The 21,185-nt window shown below is 49.8% G+C and overlaps 1 protein-coding gene across 4 annotated transcripts in view; it reads right to left on the reverse strand.

Moving 5' to 3' along the window:
• LOC139242021 (phospholipid-transporting ATPase VD-like) overlaps positions 1-21,185 on the reverse strand; it is a 277,618-nt gene that overhangs the window by 155,063 nt on the left and 101,370 nt on the right. For 3 of the 4 annotated variants that reach the window (XM_070870156.1, XM_070870149.1, XM_070870165.1), the window contains 2 exons: positions 20,099-20,430; positions 207-401 (listed from right to left, as the gene is read on the reverse strand). In XM_070870156.1, coding sequence (XP_070726257.1) covers positions 207-401; positions 20,099-20,379 — 476 coding nt within the window. In that variant the 5' untranslated portion in view covers positions 20,380-20,430. Of the gene's footprint in view, positions 1-206; positions 402-11,079; positions 11,193-20,098; positions 20,431-21,185 lie in introns of those variants that run through there. The other variant, XM_070870172.1, reaches the window with a different exon arrangement.

Here is a 21,185-nt window from a genome sequence, read left to right on the forward strand (position 1 = left end):
GAGGCTCTACTACCTGTACAGGTATAATGCTTTCTGTACACATGTCCATTTCCAAAGCATTTGATAAATAATATGTATAGCCTTAACAACCACATCTAAACATTACTTGAACTAATAATAACATTTTGACCTCAACAATTTGCCCAAAGTGTTGAGGGCCACGACAGTTCTGTCAAATTGAAGAAAGGGGAAAGTTGTCGACTTACTTGTCATATACTTTAGTTGTTCGGTTGTTTATTTGTTTGTCAAATTTGTAGCGCCGATAGTCTTCAATCCCATCTTTAATTGCAATAATTGCAAGAACCACTACCAATGGCAGCATGGTTATTTCCTTTTGAAATGCTTCCACTAACGGCACCCAATTTAGAACAACTATAAACAGGAAGTATAGGTTTGCAGCCCTGAAAGAACACAAAAGAAAGAAAATTAAATTTTAAAGTGAAGTGGGACAAGAGAATGACTCCACAAAAATTCTTCATTACAATCAAAGATAGAATTATCAGCAGTAGACTGAACCATGTTGTTAGTGAGGTCAGGATGTTTGCCTGGTGCCTATCACCGTCCCATGTCTTCGAAAAGTCCCCCTTTCTCGGATCTACTTCTGCCCCCACCACTTTCCTAATTCACTTGCTCTTTCTCAAGTAAATTATGTAAATCAAACAAAATAATTGGCCCTCCTCAAGAGCTCATGGGCACCCCTGAATGGTTTACATTAGTACTGCATTTGCTCAGAATAATTCAAGGCTGCAGAAGACTGGAAGACCACCACATCATCATCAGGAATTCTTTACATGAACAGTACAATGCAATCTTCATCAAGGCATTATGGTCCAGCACAGCTAACACCAAAAAGGGACAGTACATATATTACTTTCCCCAAGTGAACAGTGCCAAGTGGCTGAGGGGACACCAGAACACAATGGGCTCAATTTTCCCCAATGCCGTTTTTTGGCATACTGCAAGAGTTACACCCATTTTCGTTTGGCCTCGACTACTCCAATAATATAACTAGCAAGTTTCTCCATTCTATTTTTTGAAATTGGCGCCGCACAGCCTGTCCTTTAGCTTCGGGGGGGGGGGGGTGGAGCCTAATGTTTGCGCCAAAAAACGATGCCTCCCTTCTGCGCATGCGCGAAAAAAAGGACGTTTTTGACGTGATTGCTATGGGCGAACATGCCCAGTACACCTCCCAGTCTGCATTCGGCCATTTTTAAAGAGCTAGCTGTGTGTGAGAACTTTAATTCTCATTGGAAAAATCGGAGCTGCAATGCAAGATGCAACATGGCTCAAGGACCAAGAATTTCTTACAAAATGAAGTGGAGGCATTTGTTACTGTAATTGAGGCCAGATGCATGAGCTGGACACCAGCAGAGGTCACATAAAAGTTTCACCAAAAGAAATGAAGAAACGCTGGAACCAACTTGCAGAAGATTACTATGCAATGGTGACCACCCCGAGGTCTGGAGGCCAGTGCAAAAAGAAGTGGCAGGATCTTAGTTAAGTAGTTAGTGTAAGTAATATTTTCATTTATTCACTGGAATTGCAATTGTAAATATGACCATCTGTAAATGTCCTACCAGCAGAAAGACACCCTCTCTAAAAAGTTATATTTTCATCTCTGCAGAGGAAGGTGACACACAACAAAAGGGAAAGAACTCGAACAAGAGGAGACCCGGCAAATCTGCACCCACTGACACCCTTCGAAGAGAGGGTTGCTGCTTTGATGGGTGCTGCCTGGAGAAAAGCAACCACCACTGCACAAGCTCGAGGTGACCACACTCGAGGAAGAGAATAAGTCCTGCAAATTCCACAGTCTGGCTTTGCTAAATGTTAAGTACTGCATGGACGAGCCATGGTTCGGTTCATGGGGATGTCTCCATCAGCTACGCTTCAGTTGATGCAGTGTGCTATCATTCATTGTGGACCTTCAAATCAGCCTGCTGCCTGCGCTGTGTGAGGCTACTCATGCAACCCTGACCCCTCCTCTGCTGCTAACAATTTGTCGGTTCTGGTATATTTTGCAGAACTTGAGGCCAACCCTGACGAGGCTGAAGTCGATGCAGAAGTAGATTCAGACGCGGACGAGCCTGAAGAGGAGAATATCTTCCTATCCCATCTTCCAGACCAAGAGTAGGGGGCTGAGGGGGAGGGGGAGGGGAAGATGATGTGTGAAGCCCACACTGTTGTATTCACCCTGGAGTAGGTGCAGATGCCACACATCGAGGTGCCAGCCCCTTTCCTGAGTGGTACGAGTGTTGGTGGGACATACCATGGTTTCCTACAGTCCGGGGCTGGCGATTCCAGTGGGGTGCAGTGAGGCACACCCAGGGCTCCACCATCCAAGGCTGCGGGAGTCCCAGTGGGATGCAGCGAGCCACACCCAGGGTGAGATGGGGAAGGAGAGCTCGACAGTGCTCTCCTGAAGTGCAGGATCTTACAGATGTGGTTTAGATGATGACAATGAGTGCAGAGAGCATTGACCTTACACGATCCCTCCTGGACACCATCAGTGGGGTGGGTGATGAGGTATCGGGACTATCGGGAGAAGTAACAACACTCTCACGAGAAATGGGAACACTGTCCAGGAACAGAAAGGAATGTCGCAGGCAGCTGATGCAATGTCGGTGCACGAGGGAGGGAATGTCGCAGGTAGTTGATACACTGTCGGCGAACACAAGGGAGGGAATGTTGCAGGTAGTTGAGACACTGTCAGGGCATGAGGGAGGGAATGTCGGAGTTAGCTGCTGCAATAAGGGAACACGCCCAGACTCCGTGCCCATTGACGGAATCAACTGCCACTCCCACTCCAATCCAATCCCCGGACCAGCCTCTGAAGAGGCTCAAGCCGCACCTTCCACATTACCGCCTCCCCCTCCCCACTCCCCCCATCAAGAAGTGCGCATTACCCGAGATGTTCGAAAGAATAACCCAAGAAGCGCTGCGCCACCGCCTGCAGGCATGGGTGGAGTCAATAAGACCAAGCACAGCGGGCAGTATTAGAATAAGGTGGAGGAGAGATGGGTGCAGCCTTTCTTTGCTGCTGTTGTTATTATTGTAGTTGTTACTGTAATTGGTCTCAAATTAAAAGTTTTTTGTAAGTTATGTAAATTTACAAGTTTGTAAGTGATCTTAAAGTTTACAAGTGATCTTAAAGTTTGTAAGTGATCTTAACGGAAAACTTTAAAGTTGGATACAAGAATATTTTTATTACATATCAGTTAAGTACAAACAACTGTTTATTAAACTTTTGAATAAAATATATTTTAAATTATAACTGAATCATTTCCATTATTAACACAACTTTTTGAAGTAAAGAAGAATTGTTTGCATTATTTGTTCCATTAACACAACATTACAGAACCGGTCCAAATAGTAAACATAGTCCATTTGGAATAGTTGCTGCTGAGTCTTCAGACAGCAAAGCGTTCACAGATGAGCTGCTGGCGCAAGGCTCAAGCAATCATTAAAGGGCACGACGGCCCGCCCTCCTCTGCCGTTGTGCTCCGGTTTCAGGTAGTTGCATGGCTTTCTCGTCCTCATCCTCCTCCTCGTCATCTGCATCTTTCTCCTCATCATCAGCCACTTGAAACGCTGTTTCAAGATGCCAATGGTCCTCTCTATTATGGTGCGCGTCACAATGTGCGACATGTTGTATTCCCGGTCAGCTTACGATCGGGTTACGCATAGGGGCGTCATGAGCCAGGTGGTGAGGCCGTACCCTTTGTCTCCCAGTAGCCTTCTCTGCGCTTCTGGCTGCTGCTGAAACATGGCAGATATAGTGCTCTCGCATAGGATGAACGCGTCATGGGTGCTCCCAGGGTATCTTGCATCAACTGACATGATGCGATGCATGTCGTCACACACGAGCTGCACATTAACGGAGTGAAAGCCTTTTCTGTTCCTGTACATCTCGGAATCCTCCAAAGGTGCTTGCAAGGCGATGTGGGTACAATCAATGCAGCCCTGTACCTTTGGGAAGCCAGCAATCCTGGAGAAGCCCATAGCCTTTACACACATTGCCTTGGTGGGTCATGGGAAACTTTATGTCGTCATTCCTCCGAGCATATAGTGCAGCAATCACTTGCCGAATGCAGATGTGATGGATGTTGAGAAATGGCGCACACATCCCCAGTTGTGGCCTAGAACAATCCAGATGCATAGAATGAAAGTGCAGCTGTTACCTTCACTTCAACTGACAAAGCAGTCCTCTTGAGGCTTCTAGGTTGCGGGTTTGCTTTTATTAATTCACAGATCTCGGTTACAACTTCTTTGCGGAAACGTAGCCTTCTCACACAGTCTGCATCACTCAGGTGCAAGTATAAATGCCTATCTCGATATACCCGATGTGGGTAAGTCCTCTTGCCCATCATCCTACGTGCTCTGAGGTTCCTCATGCGATGACTTCGAATCAATCATCTCTTCCGCAGCACCATCATGCAAAAGGCTTGCACGAGGTATAGCATTGTAAGTATTGCCCCCATGATTAAATTGTACCTTCGCCAGAAGCGCAAAACAGCAGGACAAGCTTTTGTTCTCTCTCTCCACCCACCCCACCCCCGCCGTGTGTCTCTCTCTCTCATTCGCCCCCCCTCCGTGTCTCTCTCTCTTCCCCCCCCTCCGTGTGTCTCTCTCTATCTCTCCCCCCGCCCCCGTGTGTCTCTCTCTCTCTCTCTCTCCGTGTATCTCTCTCTCTCCCCCACCCCCCGTGTGTGTCTCTCTCTCTCTCTCTCTCTCCACCCCCTCTCCCCGCGTCGCTCTCCATCCCCCCTCCCCGTGTCGCTCTCTCTCCACCCCCCCCTCCACATCGCTCTCTCTCCACCCCCCCCTCCACATCGCTCTCTCTCCACCCCCCCCTCCACATCGCTCTCTCTCCACCCCCCCCTCCGTGTCTCTCTCTCCACCCGCCCCCCTCCGTGTCTCTCTCTCTCTCCACCTCCCCCCTCCGTGTCTCTCTCTCTCCACCTCCCCCCTCCGTGTCTCTCTCTCTCCACCTCCCCCCTCCGTGTCTCTCTCTCTCCACCTCCCCCCTCCGTGTCTCTCTCTCTCCACCTCCCCCCTCCGTGTCTCTCTCTCTCCACCTCCCCCCTCCGTGTCTCTCTCTCTCCACCTCCCCCCTCCGTGTCTCTCTCTCTCCACCTCCCCCCTCCGTGTCTCTCTCTCTCCACCTCCCCCCTCCGTGTCTCTCTCTTTCCACCTCCCCCCTCCGTGTCTCTCTCTCTCCACCTCCCCCCTCCGTGTCTCTCTCTCTCCACCTCCCCCCTCCGTGTCTCTCTCTCTCCACCTCCCCCCTCCGTGTCTCTCTCTCTCCACCTCCCCCCTCCGTGTCTCTCTCTCTCCACCTCCCCCCTCCGTGTCTCTCTCTCTCCACCTCCCCCCTCCGTGTCTCTCTCTCTCCACCTCCCCCCTCCGTGTCTCTCTCTCTCCACCTCCCCCCTCCGTGTCTCTCTCTCTCCACCTCCCCCCTCCGTGTCTCTCTCTCTCCACCTCCCCCCTCCGTGTCTCTCTCTCTCCACCTCCCCCCTCCGTGTCTCTCTCTCTCCACCTCCCCCCTCCGTGTCTCTCTCTCTCCACCTCCCCCCTCCGTGTCTCTCTCTCTCCACCTCCCCCCTCCGTGTCTCTCTCTCTCCACCTCCCCCCTCCGTGTCTCTCTCTTTCTCCCCCCCCTTGTCTGTCTTTAACCCCACCTTTCTCTGCCCCCTTCCCCCCGACCTCTCTCTCCCGCCCCCCCCCACATCTCTCTCTCTTTCTCCCCCCTCCCCCACCTCTTTCTCTTCCCCCACCCCCACATCTGTCTTTCCCCCCATCTCTCTTTCTTTCTCCCCACCCCCTCCCCCATGTCCTGTCTCTCCCGCCCCCCCCCCCAGTGTCTTCGCGTATTAATGACTTGGATGAAGGGACCGAGTGTAATGTAGCCAAGTTTGCTGATGATACAAATATGGGTGGGAAAGCAAATTATGAGGACAAAAAAAAATCTGCAAAGGAATATAGACAGGCTAAGTGAGTGGGCAAAAATTTGGCAGATGGAGTATAATGTGGGAAAATGTGAGGTTAACCACTTTGGCAGAAAAACTAGAAAAGCAAATTATTATTTAAATGGAATTGCAAAGTGCTGCAGTACAGAGAGACCTGGGGGTCTTTGTGCATGAAACACAAAATGTTAGTATGCAGGTACAGCAAGTAATCAGAAAGGCAAATGGAATTGTGGCCTTTACTGGAAGGGGGATAAAAGCAGAGCAGTCCTGCTACAACTGTGCAGGGTATTGGTGAGGCCACACCTAGAATACGGTGTACAGTTTTGGTCTCCTTATTTAAGGAAGGATATACTTGCATTGGAGGCTGTTCAGAGAAGGTTCACTAGGTTGATTCCGGAGATGAGGGGGTTGACTTATGAGGATAGGTTGAGTAGGTTTGGTCTATATACATTGGAGTTCAGAAGAATGAGAGGTGATCTTATTGAAACATCTAAGATAATGAGGGGGCTCGACTAGGTGGATGCAGGGAGGATATTTCCACTCATAGGGGAAACTAAAACTAGGGGACATAGTCTCAGAATAAGGGGCCACCCATTTAAAACTAGGATGAGGAGGAATTTCTGCTCTCCGAGGGTTGTAAGTCTATGGAATTCTCTGCCGCAGAGAGCTGTGGAGGCTGGGTCATTGAATATATTGAAGGCAAAGATATAGAAGACAGATTTTTGAGCAATAGGGGAATAAAGGGTTATGGGGAGCAGGCAGGGAAATGGAACTGAGTCCATGATCAGATCGGCTATGATCTTATTGAATGGCAGAGCAGGCTCGAGGGGCCGGGTGGCCTAATCCTACTCCTTTTTCTTATGTTCTTATGCAACCCGTTAAGGTTTCTTGTTCCACCACCGATGCCGGTAATCTGTTTCACATACTCACCACAGTTTTAGTTAAAAAATGGTCATCCTTCCTTTGCCGTTTTGTTTTGTTGTCCTTAATTTGTATGCAGGACCCCTTGAAGTCAAAATTTTTACACAACGGAAATGCTTACTTAGATCTAAATTATCCAACTTATCCACATCTTTCATAATTTTAAACACTTCTATCATATCCCCTCTCGTTTGAATAGAGAGAAGACCCAGGGTAGTTGGTTTGGCACACTTGGTGACAACAATCTAGTTCTATTGGGCTCATTTTCCCAATGATTTGCATCATTTTTTTGTCGCGCGCCGCTTTTTTTTGGCCTAAATTTAAAAATCCATGTTTCCCCAAAGATTGTGCGCCAGCATAAGTTAGTTACAAATGTTTTAGGTTAGTTTCTTTTTGTGTCATATGGGGTGTAACCTGATGTCTGCGCCAGTTTTTCACATTTATGCAAGTTTGGCCAACTTGCATTTTTCCTAGGATGGCGCATTTGATTACTCCCAAAAAACCTTCTTGGCACCTAAAAAAAAAAACAGTGCACATCAACAAATCAGCGTAGAAAGACGCCATTGTTTTTACGTGAAGCTTTGGAGGGAGTCAAGAACACATTAGATATGCATCATGAAGCTTAATTTTTTCAAGCGTAAAACCTAGAAAATGGAAGTTTGATACAATTCTTTAATTTGGGATTTTTTTCCAAAGTGCCACGCCACCATCGAACGTCACCAAACCGGGCGCGAGGGTCGGAGCGTCAGCTGGCAGAATCGGTCCCTCACCCGCAACAGGGGCTCAACTTCAAAAGAAGCCCAGGGGGATGGGGGATGGGGTGGTGTGTAGAAGCCGAACTGAAGGGATGAGAACCCTTACACTATACAGCAGCATCAAATGGAGCCCGGAGGGAGGGGGAGGGGTGGGGTGGGGTGGTGTTTCAAAATCTAAGCAACCCTATTGCGCATGCCCAGACCTGGGTGTGGTCCATAGTAGTGCGACGACCTTAGGCAGAGAGAGAACAAAGAAGCTTGTCCTGCTGTTTTGAGCTTCTGGCGAAGGTACAATTTAATTATGGAGGCAATACTGACAATGCCATACCTCGTGCAAACCTTCTGCATGATGGTGCTGCGGACGACACAATTGATTAGACGTCATCGCATGAGGAACCTCAGAGCACGTAGAATGATGGGCAGTAGGCCTTACCCATGTCGGGTATATCGAGCCAAGCGTTCATACCTGCACCTAAGTGATGCAGACTGTGTGAGAAGGCTGCATTTCCGCAAAGAAGTTGCAACCTACATCTAGGAGTTAGTAAAAGCAGACCTGCAACCTAGAAGCGACTGCTTTGTCAGTTGAAGTGAAGGTTACAGCAGCACTTTCATTCTATGCATCTGGATCATTCCAAGCCACAACTGGGAATGTGTGCGCTATTTCTCAACATGCATCACATATCTGCATTCAGCAGGTGACTGTTGCACTATATACCCGGAGGAATGACTACATAAAGTTCCCCATGACCGCCCAGGCAATGTGAGAAAGGGCTGTGGGCTTCTCCAGGATTGCTGGCTTCCCAAAAGTATGGGGCTGCATTGATTGTACCCACATCGCCTTGCAAGCACCTTTGGAGTATTCCGAGATGCACAGGAACAGAAAAGTATTCCACTCCGTTAAAGTGCACCCATGATGCGTACATCCTACGCGAGAGCACGCTATCTGCCATGTGTCAGCAGCAGCCGGAAGGGCAGAGAAGGCTACTGGGAGACAAAGGGTACGGCCTCCCCACCTGGCTCATGACGCCCCAACGCGTAACCCGGACGGAAGCTGACCGGGAATACAACATGTCGCACATTACGATGCGCAGCATAATAGAGAGGACCATTGGCATCTTGAAAAAGAGTTTCCGATGCCTGTACCATTGCGGAGGCTACTTGCAATACTCTCCTGAGATTGTCAGTCAGTTCACTGTTGTGTGCTGCATACTGCATAACTTAGCTATCATGAGGCAGCAGCAGCTGGTTGTAGAAGACCCACCTGAGGCGAGAATGGCTGATGATGAGGAGGAAGATGCAGATGACGAGGAGGAGGAAGCTGTGCAACCACCTGAACTCGGAGCACGATGGCGGAGGAGGGTGGGCCGCCATGCCCCTTGAACGATTGCTCGAGCCTTGCCCCAGCAGCTCATCCTCTTAGCTGCCTGTAGGTTCAGCGGCAACTATTCCAAATGGACATGTTTACTGTTTGGACTGGTTCCGTAATGTTGTGATGTGTTAATAGAACAAATAATTCAGTTATAATGTAAAATGTATTTCATTCAAAAGTTTAACACTTGTTTGCACTTAACTGAACTTTAATAAAAATATTCTTGCATCAAACTTTAAAGTTTTCAGTTAAGATCACTTGCAAACTTTCTCACTTAGAAACTTTTAAACTTGTAAATTTACATAATTTACAAAAACCTTTTAATTTGAGAACAGTTACAACAGTAACAATAATAACAACAGCAGCTAAGAAAGGCTGCATCCATCTCTGTCCACCTTATTCTAAGACGACCCGTTGCACTTGGTCTTGTTGACTCCACCCTGCCCGCAGGCGGTGGCACAGTGTTTCTCAGGTTGGTACCAAGCTTATTCTTTCGAACATCTCGGGTAATGCGCACTTCTTGATGGGGTGGGGGGGGGGGGGGGAACAGGCAGTAATGTGGAAAGCCTGGTTTGGGTCTCTTCAGATGGATTTGAGTGGGAGTGGCAGTTGATTCTGTCAATGGGCGCGGGGGTCTGGGTGTGTTCCCTTATTTCAGCAGCTAACTCCGACATTCCCGCCCTCATGTGCCCTGACAGTGTCTCAACGACCTCCAACATTCCCTCCCTCATGTTCCCAGACAGTGTCTCAGCTACCTGCAACATTCCCTCCCTCATGTGCCCCGACAGTATCTCAACTACCTGCGACATTCCCTCCCTCATGTTCCTGGACAGCGTTCCCATTTCTCGTGAGAGTGTTGTTACTTCTTCCGACAGTCCCAATACCTCATCACCCACCCCACTGATGGTGTCTAGGAGTGATCGTGTAAGGTCAATGCTCTCTGCACGCATTGCCATCATCTGAACCACATCGGTTAGATCCTGCACCTCAGGAGAGCGCTCTCGAGCTCTCTTTCCCCTCCTCACCCTGGGTGTGCCTCGCTGTATCCCACTGGGATCCACAGCCTCGGACAGTGGGGCCCTGTGCGTGCCTCGCTGCATCCTACTGGAGTTCCCAGCCTCAGACTGTGAAAAACCATGGAATGTCCCAACACTCGTACCACGCAGGAAAGGGGTTGGCACCTCGATGGGCGGCACCTGCACCTCCTCCAGAGTGAGTGACACATGAGGGAGGGAATGTTGCAGGCAGTTGACACACTGTTGGGGAACACGAGAGAGGGAATGTTGGAGATAGTTGAGACACTGTCAGGGCACATGAGGGAGGGAATGTCGGAGTTAGCTGCTGAAATAAGGGAACACGCCCAGACCCCGCGCGCCCATTGACAGAATCAATTGCCAGTCCCACTCAAATCCATCTGAAGAGGCCCAAACCGGGCCTTTCACATTACTGCCTGTCCCCACCCCCCATCATCTGGAAGGTGGGATTGGAAGATGTTCTCCTTTTCAGGCTCGTCCGCGTCTGAATCTTCTTCTGCATCGGCTTCAGCCTCGTCAGGGTTAGCCTCAAGTTCTGCAAAATATAACAGAACCGTTAGCAGCAGAGGAAGGGGCAGGGTGGGTGGCATGAGTAGGCTCACACAGCGCAGGCAGCAGGCTGATTTGAAGGACTACGATGAATGAGAGCACATTGCATCAACCAAAGCATAGCTGACGGAGACATCCCCATGAACCGAAGCATTGCTAGTCCGCGCAGTACTTAACATTTAGCAAAGCCAGACTGTGGAATTTACAGGACATACCCTCTCCCTCGAGTGCTGGCCCAGCTTGTGCAGTGGTGGTTGCTTTTCTCCAGGCAGCACCCATCAAAGCAGCGACCCTCTCTTTCAAGGGTGTCAGTGGGTGCAGATTTGCCGGGCCTCCTCCTGTTCGAGTGCTTTCCCTTTTGTTGTGTGCCACTTTTCTCTGCAAATATAACTTTTTAGAGAGGGTGTCTTTCTGCTGGGTGGGACATATACAGATCGTCACATTTACAATTCCATTGAATAAATGAAAATATTACTTACATTAACTACTTGACCAAGTCCTGCCACTTCTTTTTGCACTGGCCTCCACTACAGACCTTGGGGTGGGCACCATTGCACAGTAATCTTCGACAAGTTGGTTCCAGCGTTTCTTCACTTCTTTTGGTGAAACTTTTATCTGACCTCTGCTGGTGTCCAGCTCGTGCCATCTAGCCTCAATTACAGTAACTAGTGCCGCCACTTCATCCTGTAAGAAATTTGTGGTCCTTGAGCCACGTTGCATCTGGTATTCCAACTCCGATTTTTCCAATGAGAATTAAAGTTCTCACACACAACTGGCTCTTTAAAAATGGCTGAATGCAGACTGGGAGATGTACTGGGCATGTTCGCCCATAGCAATCACGTCAAAAACGTCCCTTTTTTTTGCACACGCGCAGAACGGGGGCACAGACATTAGGCTCCACCCACCAAAGCTGAAGGACAGGCTGCGTGGCGCCAATTTCAAAAAATAGAAGAGGGGAAACTTGCTAGTTATTTTTTGGGAGTAGTCGGGGTACCAAAAAAACGGGCGTAACTCTGGCAACACGCCAAAATACAACATTGGGGAAAATTGAGCCCTATAGAAGTAAAAAAAAAATCACAATAGATAACTTTATTTTAAATTGTCAAATTTGTTGCTGGCAAGGATACTCTTTAGATTTCGAAGCCACACCGGTGATAACAAGCATGGAGTGTGTCCCTGAAACATTGGAAACATCAAGATCCACAACCTTAAATTGACCTGATCCAGAGCCATGGAAGTTACTGGTCACACAATATCAACTGTTCATCATTTTCAACTGAAACACCAACTATTTGGGTCACTTCTGTTCACTGTGTACATCAATGATTTATTTGGATATAGCTCTAAATTTGCAAATTCTACCAAAATAGGGGACATAGTTAATTCTTTAGAAGATCAAAGGAATCGGCATAGGGATATTGATGCGGGAATGGTCTAAGAAGTGGCAATTGTAAGTCAATGTCAGCTGAGGTGCTACTTTAACTCAGAAAAAATAACATTAGTGCTTATACTCTGAATGGAAGAAGGCTCAATGTTGTGGAAGAGCAGAGGGACATGTGGGTAGAGGTTTACACAACATTAAAAAGCAGTACTTCAAGTTGATGAGGCTGAAAGAAAAGCTAATGGAATTCTAGCTTTTATCACAAGAGATATAAAATGTGGGACTAACTATTGGTACTGCACTTTTTTTGACAGATGCGACAAGCTCTGGCCCCTGTGTACTGCACTTTTTTGGCGGACAGGTGTTTGTCCAGCCCGCCCCAACCCCCGCACTGCACTTTTTAAGCCTCGCCCCGTCAAGCTCCGCACCCCCTCCCGGCCACATCATTCCATCCACGTGGTGCCAGAAGCAGGGGCTGAGACTCTCTCTCTTTTCCCCTTCTGGCCGGCCTGGGCCCGATGGCGGCGGGCTGCTGCTCCTCTGGCCAACTGGGCCCCCGGGCCTCCAGTGAGCCGCGAGTTCCCCGCTGATCCCCCGTCTGAGCAGCCCCGAGCCTGAGGATAATTCCCGTTTCTGGAGCTCCCTGATGGGTCACTGAGCTCCGTGCTCTCCACTGGGCCCCGGTTGGAGGGAGAGAGAGAGAGCCTGTTTTGGGGGAGGGGGCAGAGAGAGACTGGTTGGGGCAGGGGGGGGGGGGGGGGGGGGGAAGAGAGAGAGAGAGAGAGAGGAGCGAGAGAGCCAGAGCACGAGCGAGGCTAGGTGGAGAGATAGACGCTGGGTGGCGAGAGAGATAGAGAGATTGAAAGATAGAGAGAGGCTGGGTGGAGAAGAGAGAGAGGAGAGAGAGAGAGAGAGAGAGAGAGAGACAGAGAGAGAGAGAGAGCGCGCGAGCGAGCGAGAGCGAGGCTCGGTGGAGAGATAGACCCTGGATGGAGAGGGAGAGAAGAGGTTGGGTGGAGAGATGGAGAGAGAGAGAGAGAGAAAGGGAGGGAGAGGGAGAGAGAGAGAAAGGGGCTGGGTGGAGAGAGAGAGAGAGAGAGGCTGGTGGAGTGAGAGAGGCTGGGTGGAGAGAGAGAGAGACAGAGAGAGAAAGAGAAAGAGACAGAGACAGAGATACAGACAGAGAGGCTGGGTGGAGAGTGTTATGTTCCGAATAACTGCACAAGACTGCACACTGTAAGCTCAAACTGTTGTGACCTTGGTCTCTTTAATGTAACTCCAGAGTGAGGAGGAAGCATGGTAGACTGCCTTTTATACCTGCTTGCCCGGGGTGTGCAGGTGACCCTTGGGTCTCCAACAGGTGCACCCCCTGGTGGCAAGTCTTACACACTAGTAAGGTTCACATACATAACATCACTCCCCCCCAAAGTCTTAGATACAAGTTATTTACAAGTTGAGGCGATCCGGGGCTCTACGTTCCCGGGTTGATCGCCTGAGTTGAAGTCCTGGCATGGGTGAGTCGGTCGGATCATTGCTGCACTGCATCGCAGCTGGTCTGATCGAACTGTCGGGCATGGTGGGTTCATCCTCGTGGTTGACAGCGAGGTGAGTGTGTGTTGGTGGATCAATGATGGTAATGTCCTCTTCAAACTGTTCTTGGTTGTCAGTGAATCGCAGTTTGGTCTGATCCAAATGTTTTCTGCACATTTGTCTGTTCAAAAGTTTGACAACAAACACTCTATTCCCCTCCTTGGCTAAAACACCCATTTGGGACCATGACCGTAATTAAGAACAAACACAGGGTCATTAACCTCAATGTCACGTGATACAGCCACGCGATCGTGGTACACATTATGCCAGTGACGCTGGGTTTCTACATGATCATTGAGATCTGGGTGGACTGAGGAGAGCCTGGTTTTGAGTGCTCTCTTCATTAACAATTCTGCAGGTGGAACATGAGTAAGTGAGTGGGGTTGCGTCCGGTAGCTGAGCAGAACCCGAGATAACCGGGTCTGCAGGGAACCGTCCGTCACGCGTTTCAAGCTCTGCTTGATAGTTTGGACTGCCCATTCTGCTTGACCATTGGATGCGGGCTTAAACGGGGCAGACCTGACATGCTTGATGCCATTGCAGGTCATGAACTCATTGAATTCTGAGCTAGTGAAACATGGTCCATTTTCACTAACAAGGACGTCGGGCAAACCATGAGTGGCGAATATGGCCCGGAGGCTTTCAATGGTGGCAGTGGACGTATATGATGACATTATTATACATTCAATCCATTTAGAGTAAGCATCCACTGCTACTAGGAACATCTTTCCTAGAAAGGGGCCAGCAAAATCTACGTGGACCCTGGACCACAGTTTGGAGGGCCATGACCACCAACTCAGTGGGGCCTCCCTTGGTGCATTGCTCAACTGTGAGCAAGTGTTACATTGGTGTACGCATGACTCCAATTCTGAGTCAATGCCAGGCCACCAAACGTGCGACCTGGCGATAGCCTTCATCATGACTATGCCTCGGTGGGTACAGTGTAGGTCGCGTATAAACGTTTCCTTGCCTGTTTTGGGCAAAACCACGCGATTCCCCCATAGCAGACAATCCGAATGGATGGACATTTCATCCTTGCATCGGTAAAACAGCTTAATTTCGTCTTGCATTTCCCCGGGAAAAGCCGACCAGCTCCCATTAAGGATGCAGCTTTTTACTAGTGATAGCACAGGGTCCTGGCTGGTCCAGGTCCTGATCTGGCGAGGTGACTCCTTGCTCTCAAAAACATCCATTGTAAGAAGCAAGTCTGCGGGTTGCACCATTTCCACCCCGGTGGTGGGCAATGGTAGCCGACTGAGGGCATCAGCACAGTTCTCAGTGCCTGGTCTGTGGTGGATTAGATAGTCATACGCAGATAATGTTAGTGCCCATCTTAGGATGCGGGATGAAGCATTGGTGTTAATACCTTTGCTTTCTGAGAACAGTGAAATGAGCGGTTTAAAGCTCAAACCGGAGTCCAAATAGGTATTGGTGCATTTTCTTAACCCCGTATACGCATGCTAATGCTTCTTTTTCAACCGTACTGTAGGCTCTTTCAGCCTTAGAAAAACTCCTGGACGCAGATGCAACCGGTTGCAGTTTGCCTGACACATTGGCTTGCTGTAACATACAACCGACTCTGTACGAAGATGCATCACAAGCTAGTACTAAACGTTTACACGAGTCATACAAGTAACTTGTTAGAACATAGCAGGTTTTTGGCCTTGTTAAAGGCTGTCTCTTGAGATTTATCCCAAACCCAGTCGTCACCCTTGCGTAGCAATAAAAGCAATGGTTCCAGCAAAGTGCTCAACCCCGGTAGAAAGTTACCAAAACAGTTGAGGAGTCCCAGGAACGAACGCAACTCCATCACATTCTGTGGTCTGGGTGCATTCTTGATGGCCTGGTCTTGGAGTCCGTGGGTCTGATGCCGTCCGCCGCAATCTTTCTCCCCAAAAGTTCGACCTCTGGCGCCAGGAATACACACTTGGAGCAAAAAGGAGTTAGATGAGGTCCTTACTACTAGGGGGATCAAGGGGTATGGCGAGAAAGCAGGAATGGGGTACTGAAGTTGAATGTTCAGCCATGAACTCATTGAATGGCGGTGCAGGCTAGAAGGGCCGAATGGCCTACTCCTGCACCTATTTTCTATTTTTCTATGTTTCTATGTTTCAGCCTGAGTCCCACTCTGTCCAGTCGCTTTAGAACCTCTTCCAGGTTGTGCAAATGTTCGGTGGTGTTACGACCAGTGATCAGGATGTCATCGTGAAACACCATGGTGCGCAGAACCGATTTCAGCAGACTCTCCATGTTCCTCTGGAAGATGGCCACAGCCGAGCGAATCCTAAAAGGGCATCTGTGGTATATGAACAGTCCTTTGTGCATGTTGATGCATGTCAATTTTTTCGACGGTTCAGCCAGCTCGTGTGTCATGTAAGCAGAGGTTAGATCCAGCTTGGTGAATGACTTTCCCCCTGCTAGGGTTGCGAACAGGTCATCTGCTTTGTGTAGTGGGTACTGGTCCTGCAACGAGACTTGGTTGATTGTTATCTCGTAGTCTTGGCAGATTCTGACCATCCCATCGCTTTTCAACACCGGAACAATTAGACTTGCCCACTCGTTGAACTCGACTGGCGATATGATTCCCTCTCGTTGGAGTCTGTCCAGCTCGATCTTGACTTTCTCTTGCATCATACATGGAACCGCTCGGGCCTTGTGATGAACGGGTCATGCATCAGGGACAAGATGGATCTGCACTTTGGTGCCTGTGAAGTTGCCGATGCCTGGCTCGAATAACAACGGTAATTTGTTTAGCACTTGGGCGCACGAGGCGTCATCCACCGAAGACAGTGCTTTGATGTCGTCCCAGTTCCATTGGATCTTTCCTAGCCAGCTTCTGCCGAACAGCGTTGGGCCATCGCCTGGTACAATCCACTGTGATAAATCATGCACAGCTCCATTGTACGATTGTACTGCCGCACTGCCAATGACTGGTACGAGCTCCTTGGGTAACTGCGCAGCTTTGTGTGAATCGGGCTTAGTTTTGGCCTTTGTGCCTTGTTGCCCCACAGTTTCTCAAAAGCTTTCTGGCTCATAATTGACTGACTCGCCCCCGTGTCCCATTCCACGGAGACTGGAATGCCGTTTAATTTTACTTTCAAAATTATCGGAGGGCTTTTGGTGGTGAAGGTGCATAGCTAATACACTTCCTCTTAAGCCTCGTGTTGAGTTGCCTCTCTTACTCGTTCAGCGTGATCCGCGCCGGATCGGTCAGCTTTTGCCGACTCTGCCATGTGGTGAGTCGCAGTACGTTTTCACATTCGCTGGAGGTGCCCCATTGTTCCACAGCCCTTGCATCGACATTGATGAGCCCGATGATGACTCCCGCAGCGCCAATATGGTGTTAATAGATTCGCATTCATGCCCCACAGCAGTCTCTGAGTCATCAGGTCTGGCCTCTACAGTTGTGTAAGCCCTGCCATGTACAGTTCTGGGAGAGAGGGGCTGGGTGTGGGGAGAGAGGAGCTGGGGGGGGGGGGGGGGGAAAAGAGAGAGAGAGAGAGAGAGAGAGAGAGAGAGAGAGAGAGAGAGAGAGAGAGGGAGAGGGGCTGGGTGGGGGAAGAGAGAGAGAGGGGGGCTGGGTGGGGGAAGAGAGAGAGGGGCTGGGTGGGGGAAGAGAGAGAGGAGCTGGGTGGGGGAAGAGAGAGAGAGGCTGGGTGGGGGAAGAGAGAGAGAGGGGCTGGGTGGGGGAAGAGAGAGAGAGGGGCTGGGTGGGGGAAGAGAGAGAGAGGGGCTGGGTGGGGGAAGAGAGAGAGAGGCTGGGTGGGGGAAGAGAGAGAGAGGCTGGTTGGGGAGAAGAGAGAGGCTAAGTGGGGGGGGGGGGGGAGAGAGAGACAGGTTGGGGGGGGGAAAAGAGAGAGGCTGGTGGGAGGGGGTAAGAAGAGACAGGTTGGGGGGCGGAAGAGAGAGGGGCTGGGGCGGGGGGGGGGGGAAGAGAGGGGCTGGGGGGGGGGGGGGAAGAGAGAGGCTGGGGGGGGGGGGAAGGAGAGAGGCTGGGGGGGTAAGAGAGAGGCTGGGGGGGTAAGAGAGAGGCTGGGGGGGGGGGAAAAGAGAGAGGCTGGGGGGGGGGGAAGAAAGAGGCTGGGGGGGGGGAAGAGAGAGGCTGGGGGGGGGGAAGAGAGAGGCTGGGGGGGGGAAGAGAGAGGCTGGGGGGGGGAAGAGAGAGGCTGGGGGGGGGAAGAGAGAGGCTGGGGGGGGGGAAGAGAGAGGCTGGGGGGGGGGAAAGAGAGAGGCTGGGGGGGAAGAGAGAGAGGGGGGGAAAGAGAGGCGGGGGGGAGGAAAGAGAGGCGGGGGGCAGGAAAGAGAGGCGGGGGGAGGAAAGAGAGGCGGGGGGGAGTTAAGAGAGGCGGGGGGGGAGGAAAGAGAGGCGGGGGGGAGTTAAGAGAGGCGGGGGGGAGGAAAGAGAGGCGGGGGGGAGGAAAGAGAGGCGGGGGGGAGGAAAGAGAGGTGGGGGGGAGGAAAGAGAGGTGGGGGGGAGGAAAGAGAGGCGGGGGGGAGGAAAGAGAGGGGGGGAGGAAAGAGAGGTGGGGGGGAGGAAAGAGAGGCGGGGGGGAGGAAAGAGAGGCGGGGGGGAGGAAAGAGAGGGGCTGGGGGGAGAAGTGAGGGGCTGGGGGAAAGAGAGAGGTGGTGGGGAAAGAGAGGGGTGGTGGGGGAAGAGAGAGGTGGTGGGGGAAGAGAGAGGTGGTGGGGGAAGAGAGAGGGGTTGGGCGGAAAAAGAGGGGTTGGGCGGAAAGAGGGGTTGGGCGGAAAGAGGGTTTGTGGGGGGGGGGGAGAGGGGTTGTGGGGGGGGAAGAGGGGTTGTGGGGTTGGGGAAGAGGGATTGTGGGGGTGGGGAAGAGGGGTTGTGGGGGAGGGGAAAGAGGGGTTGTGGGGGAGGGGAAAAGGGGTTGTGGGGGAGGGAAAGAGGGGTTGTGGTGGGGAAAGAGAGAGGGGTGGGGGTTGGGGAAAGAGAGAGGGGTGGGGGCGGGGAAAGAGAGAGGCTGGGGGGGGGCGGAGAAGAGGCTGGGGGGAGAGATTGTGATGGGGGGCAGGAGGGGGGATCGGAAGGGAGAGAGGGAACTCAGGGAAAGCGAATCACGTTCTTCCAACCCCCTACAAGGGACATCGTTGGACTGGATGATATTCAGAAATCACGACACTGTCACTATTCATTTCATACCCAATAAACCTGTTAACAATCCATACACAATGCCCCATCTATGGGGGGGGGGGGGGGGGGGGGGGGAGGGGGGGGGGGAGCGGCGGGGGCGAGGGATGCACTTGCGCCTGTGTAAGGCACTTCAGCCGGGGATGGGAAGTACTTGGGCTGAGGGAGGCATACTTGTGGATTGGGGTAAGGCACTTCGGCTGGGGGCGGCATACACTTGGGACTGGGGTAAGGCACTTTGCCTGGTCCTTGCTGTCTTTTGGGGAGCTCTGTCCTCTGTCACTTCAGGAAGTCAAAGTGGATCGAGTTACAATTTGCAAAGTCCGTGAGACCTTGAGATGGGCGGATCCGGTTACACATTCCTGTGAAACTTCAGGGGGTGGCTTATCCTTCAAGGGGCTCAATCAGAATTAAGGGGTCGAGCCTGTTGGCCATTTTTGTAGTACTAATAAACACGTCCATAAAATATACACCTCCACCCTGTGCACCATGGTCACTTCCATGGCCAAAGGTAGGACAGAAAAGACAAGTTGTGGAAAGCCGGAGAGAAGACTGAGAAGAAGACATAGTTGTCTATTAAGGGAGGAGGATTGACAAGAGATATGGACACAGATCCTCAACACCAGTACCTGTACAAAGGCCAATTCAAAATCATCTATCGCATCTAATGCACCTCCCATAAACTCCTTGAACTTCTAGAAGGACTGTGGCTATAAATGCACCACCAACACATATTCTGGTCATTCCCCACATCCAGTGATCCTGGTTAGCAGTCCAGACGAACAACAGAACATTGACTGGTCTTTTAATCCTAAAGGATCCAGCTCAATGGGTGCTGGATTTGACCAGTCCAGAGTGAGCACAACTATCACTACTTGCCCCATCCCTGTGGCGAAGTGCAGCCTTTCCACAACAAGCATGTTCCCAAAACATGTGCTAGTCAGAGTGAGTGACGTTCAGATTCCACATGGAACTGGAAAAAGTACCACAGTCTAGAGTTTTTTCTGAGCACAAACTTGCACCTTCTACACACATATACCAAGACAATGTTTCTAACCAACATAGTAGGCAGGGCCTTCCTGCCAATCTCTGGTATAACTAATCCCTAGATACCAAGAACAAACAATCTGCCTCAATCCCTTGATTCACACTGCTTCCAGTGCAAGCTGAGTCATGCTGAGAAACCTCTATGCAATGGCTTCTTTTTTAATGCTTCTTAGGTGACAACATTTACTATTAGGAGCACCAGTTTATACAAGCCACCAAAATGTTACATTTTCAAAAGAAAAAGATGGTAAGAAATTAACAATGAAGTAGAGACATTTAAGTTGTAATGAAGCGGTTAGATTGTACAAGTAAGCTTCAAGTTGACAGACATTACCTGTGAAACTGTTCAAACAAATTCCTTGGAATGAAGTTCAGCAGAGTATATTTAGTTGTTTGAATCCTATTAGTCATGTAATTTTTGATGACCTTTTCATATTCTTCAGTGAATCCACCAAGGCAGGGAATTACTAAACGATGTTTGCGTCCAGATTTCTGCGGTGAAGTTTTGAACCACCCAGGGGATGATGATAAAGTGTATCTATCACTGTTCCCACCTGTAGACAGCAATCTCTGCCATCTGTAGCGTGCCCATTGGATGGGGTTTGCCATCTTCATAAATCCTGACCAGCAAGTATATTTGGACGCTCTGGATCAACCAGGGCTCAGCTAGAAAAAACACAAAGAATACAATAAAATCAAAACATTGTTCTTGCTGGCTTTGGAGATAAAGATTCAATTTTTTTTGTTTTAAAATTATACAAGATCCATAGAAATGACCTTTCTTTCATGTGAAATAAAGGAATTTCTCAATTGCTGGTTTGTATTTTAATTAAAAACTGTAATAGCTAAGCTAGTTTTTATTCTTAAAAGCACACGCAATGATTGAAGCGGATACTAAAAGGAAATGATTATCGTTGACACTGAATGTCACCACATACGTCCTATCTTAAGCCAATTGTACTTTAGGGGATGCACGACATACTGTGTAGGATTATTTTTTTTAAATATAAACAAAAGTAATAAGTTCTACAAGCACAGACAGGCCAAAAAGCTCACTCATTACAGAAAGTGCAATTTTTTGATTGGATAGAAAAAGGAGGATTCAAGCAGTTTGCATTGAACAGAGTTTTATATGATCACAATAGACTGAACATGCCAGTGAACACCGCCCGTGAATGTGCAACAAAACCAGAGTTGTATTTGCCAGATGAAAACCCCGTATCCATTTCCATTGAGTCTTCTATTTATATAGTGGCTTTGCTCCAATAAGGCAGGTATTTTGAATCATCATCATAGGCAGTCCCTTGGAATCGAGGAAGACTTGCTTCCACTCTTAGCATGAGTTCTTAGATGGCTGTACAGTCCAATACGAGAACCACAGTCTGTCACAGGTCGGACAGATAGTCGTTGAGGGAAAGGGT

This window comes from Pristiophorus japonicus, chromosome 2 (genome assembly GCF_044704955.1).
Source record: "Pristiophorus japonicus isolate sPriJap1 chromosome 2, sPriJap1.hap1, whole genome shotgun sequence".
Classification (NCBI taxonomy): domain Eukaryota; kingdom Metazoa; phylum Chordata; class Chondrichthyes; family Pristiophoridae; genus Pristiophorus; species Pristiophorus japonicus.